At 33.5% G+C, this 3,279-nt stretch overlaps 1 protein-coding gene across 1 annotated transcript; it reads right to left on the bottom strand.

Annotated features, from left to right (window-relative positions):
• Window positions 1-1,266: 1,266 nt before the first annotated feature.
• On the bottom strand, window positions 1,267-3,261 carry LOC115705907 (protein CURVATURE THYLAKOID 1A, chloroplastic). Its single transcript, XM_030633371.2, has 5 exons — window positions 2,834-3,261; window positions 2,127-2,227; window positions 1,882-1,989; window positions 1,628-1,699; window positions 1,267-1,527 (listed from the first exon to the last, which is right to left on the bottom strand). Exons 1-5 carry the CDS (start codon window positions 2,985-2,987, stop codon window positions 1,462-1,464), a joined length of 501 nt encoding a protein of 166 aa, XP_030489231.2. The 5' UTR covers window positions 2,988-3,261; the 3' UTR covers window positions 1,267-1,461.
• Window positions 3,262-3,279: the final 18 nt, after the last annotated feature.

Genomic DNA, 3,279 nt, shown 5'->3' with positions numbered 1-3,279 from the left:
GGATCTCCACATTGTCGTCTGGCTAAGGGATTTTCATGATGAAAATGTTGATTTAATTCTTAAGTACACTCTACAGGCTTAGATGACTTAGTACCAAGGTTAGACCTAGCTAATTAAGAGTCTTAGGCTAAAAAGTTTAATTAAATTTTTGTTTTGAAGAAAAATATTTATGTTTTCTTATTTTTTTTTAAATGCAATTTAATATATAGCATTTAGGAAAATAAATTGGGCCATTTGAAAAAAAATAATTTTGCACTCTTTCCAAAATAATATTAAAAATCTAAAATATGATATTTTAAAAAAATAAATTAATTTTTCTTTAAATGAATTTTTTTGGACTAGAATGGAGGGTCTTGGACGATACCTATTGTCCTATTTTTGGGTCGACCCCATTTAATATAGTGTTGTTTGAAAAGATTAAATTATAGGGATTTTGATTTAAGAATTATGTTAGATGTGTGAATTGTGATAACACACGCAAGTATATTTTTTCTCTTTAAAAAACAAAATATATTATGGATGGAAGATTGGTCAATTTTAGTGAAACGAGTTCTACTTTAACTTATTTTATTCAAAATGATATTTGCTTTTGGTGGGTTCGGTATCAATGAATCATGTTGATATTGATGATTGGAAACGAAGTTTTGAATTTTCTTTTTTTTTTTTTAAAACAAACAAAACAAACAAAAGTTGGCATAATGATCAGTTGATCACTATATGGCGGTAGTTTTTCTTCTTGTTTTCTTATATTAACAAGGTTTGCCAAAAAAGTGATATGAGCTATTAGTGTAACCATCATTGGCTTAGAGGATGTAGACTTGTAGTAATAATGAGTCATTATTTCTTGCTACACGTAAAATTTATAATATAATATGATACGAATGTGACAACAATGTATCTTTAGTGACTTTTATTTTTCAATATAATATGAACCTATGTAAGTATGTTGCCCTTTCATTCAATAAATCATTTTCTTGTTTATTGGTCGGTGGCACGTTTTTGTTAAGAAGGTTAGTACATAATTGCCAGAAGTGACAATCGACACAACCCATTGTTTTCCAAACCAAAGTATAGCGACGCCAAAACTAAAGTAAATAACTTTTTAGTTCACTCTTTCAGCCTCTTACCGTTCATGAAACATTTAGCCAAACTAATCTAGTTGTTCTCACTTATCATATTGAAAAGGTAAGGCTATCTCAACCTTAGAAATATTAGCAACCATAATTATTGTAGACAAGGACTAGGAGGGTGAGAGAGAGAGAGAGAGACCTCAAATTTGTCAAATCTTATTGAAAGAAGATAAAAAGGGTTACTAGGATTTGATACAAAACCTATTCTACATCACAGGATGGATACAAATAATGCCTCTTTACGGAAATACATTAAAAACCAAAATAAAAGGATAACAAAGAGTAATTAATAATAACATGCTTTTAAATCTTTGCCATCACATAGATGCCTTTACTCTGTTCCAGCAATCTTCTTCTTCAAGGATTCAATATCTGTAGCTAGTTCTTTTCTGCTTGACTGAGAATAATAAAATAAAAATAGTATTAGCTCTTTTAGTAACCAAAAGCAGAAGTCTAGATTATAAACCACTACAACATTGTTGGGATTTCAAGTTTACCTTGAAGAGTAGGTAACGGTAGACAAACCAACCCGTGTATCCTAGCCCTACTAACTCCATGACCTTGGGAAGCTGACACGAGAAAAAACTACTCTCAGAATGATTTAATAAAAATTTGCAGTGTGAAAGAGTAAACATGCATGAAGAATTTCACAAAAATTATAACCAACCAATCAATTTTTCAAAGATTTGCCATTTCTTTGATGTTAAGAACAGAATAACAATTTCCCACTAAAGGGCTTGACTTGACTTACCAAAGGTACTGAGTTTATGGCACCAACAAGTATTGAAGAGAGCCAAACAGCAACTATTGCTCCACCTCCATAAAGAAGTACTGTGGACTTGTTCTCAACTGCATCCCACTGTAAAAGAAAACATCACAAACTAGTTCAAAAAAAAAAAAGAGTTTCTTCGGGCCTGAAGTTATATTTCTATGGAATGACAAAGGACTAAGCTTATCTTTTAAGTGATATTAGAGTATATTAGCTCTAGTTCTGACCTTCTCCTTCAAGTCTGTGAAAAGTTCATTAGCATCAACAGAAGTGGATGTCTCTTCTGAAGAAGTAGCTTTAATCTGAAGCAGCAAAGGCTTCCGTGACTCTATATGAAAGAAAGACAGCATCAGCAGAAGTGGATGTCTCTTCTAAAGAGGCAGCTTTCATCTTAAGAGCTACAATGCAGTGAAAAGAGAAAGATGGACCAATATGAACTCAATTCCGTTTTATCATTACAAAATGAAGAGTTTTTGTGTAAGATGAAAAAACTCGATTACCAATAAAGCCCACCAACAGCTCCTCTAAACATTTCTCAGTAAAAACAAAGCAAGCCATTAAATTTTCCTCTAAATTTTCATATCTAGTTGAATGATAGTCAAAAAAAAAAAGGAAATTTTCCCGTCAAACAACAAATTTCCTCATCCAATAATTCTCAAAATTCAGCACAGCCAAGCCAACCCATAATATCAACAGCAGTCGGCTACCACACAATATTATTGAAAAAGGCTTACATCAATAAATAACTCCTAAACAGTTTCGTTTTATTTTCCTCAGCATTCAACAAGATAAGGTACATAAAATTCCATAAGACTAAAAGTAGAAACCTCAAAAAAGAACAAAATAAAGTTGAACAGAAGATACTTAGTTGACTCAAACCACAACTGTTTGACGAAATGCCTCAAAGTAGCCGAAGAAGAAGATTCATAGATACCTGAAACTTGTTTGAGAGGGAAAGATGATGAAGTAGTGGAGGAGGAGGAGAGGCGAGGTGGGAGGAGTGGGAAGGCGGAGCAGCGAGTGGGCTGAGTGGTGGGTCGAGGGATCAAGACGGTGGTGGCCGCCGCATACGCCGTGGTTACTGCCATTATGAGCGTATGTGGCCAAAACTAAGCAATTCCTATCCAAAGATTTGAGTCCTCTGAGTGAGTCTGACTTGGGTAATATTATTATTGTTATTATTTTATTTGGTTTTGTTCAAATTTTCAGTGTTTGGTATTGGTTTATCATCCATACTGGTGCTTTTGGGTGGCTCATTATAGATATGACACGTGGCACAAAGAAGCATTGTTATTGGTTCCTTCTCTATCTGAAATCCACGTTTGCGGTCTTCTCTCTTCTCTTTTCCAACCCTGTTTACACCCCCCATAATAATATTAA

Source organism: Cannabis sativa, chromosome 1 (genome assembly GCF_029168945.1).
Source record: "Cannabis sativa cultivar Pink pepper isolate KNU-18-1 chromosome 1, ASM2916894v1, whole genome shotgun sequence".
Lineage (NCBI taxonomy): Eukaryota > Viridiplantae > Streptophyta > Magnoliopsida > Rosales > Cannabaceae > Cannabis > Cannabis sativa.
The sequence above is the reverse complement of the archived record's forward strand: the minus strand, read 5'-3'. Positions and strand labels throughout refer to the sequence as shown.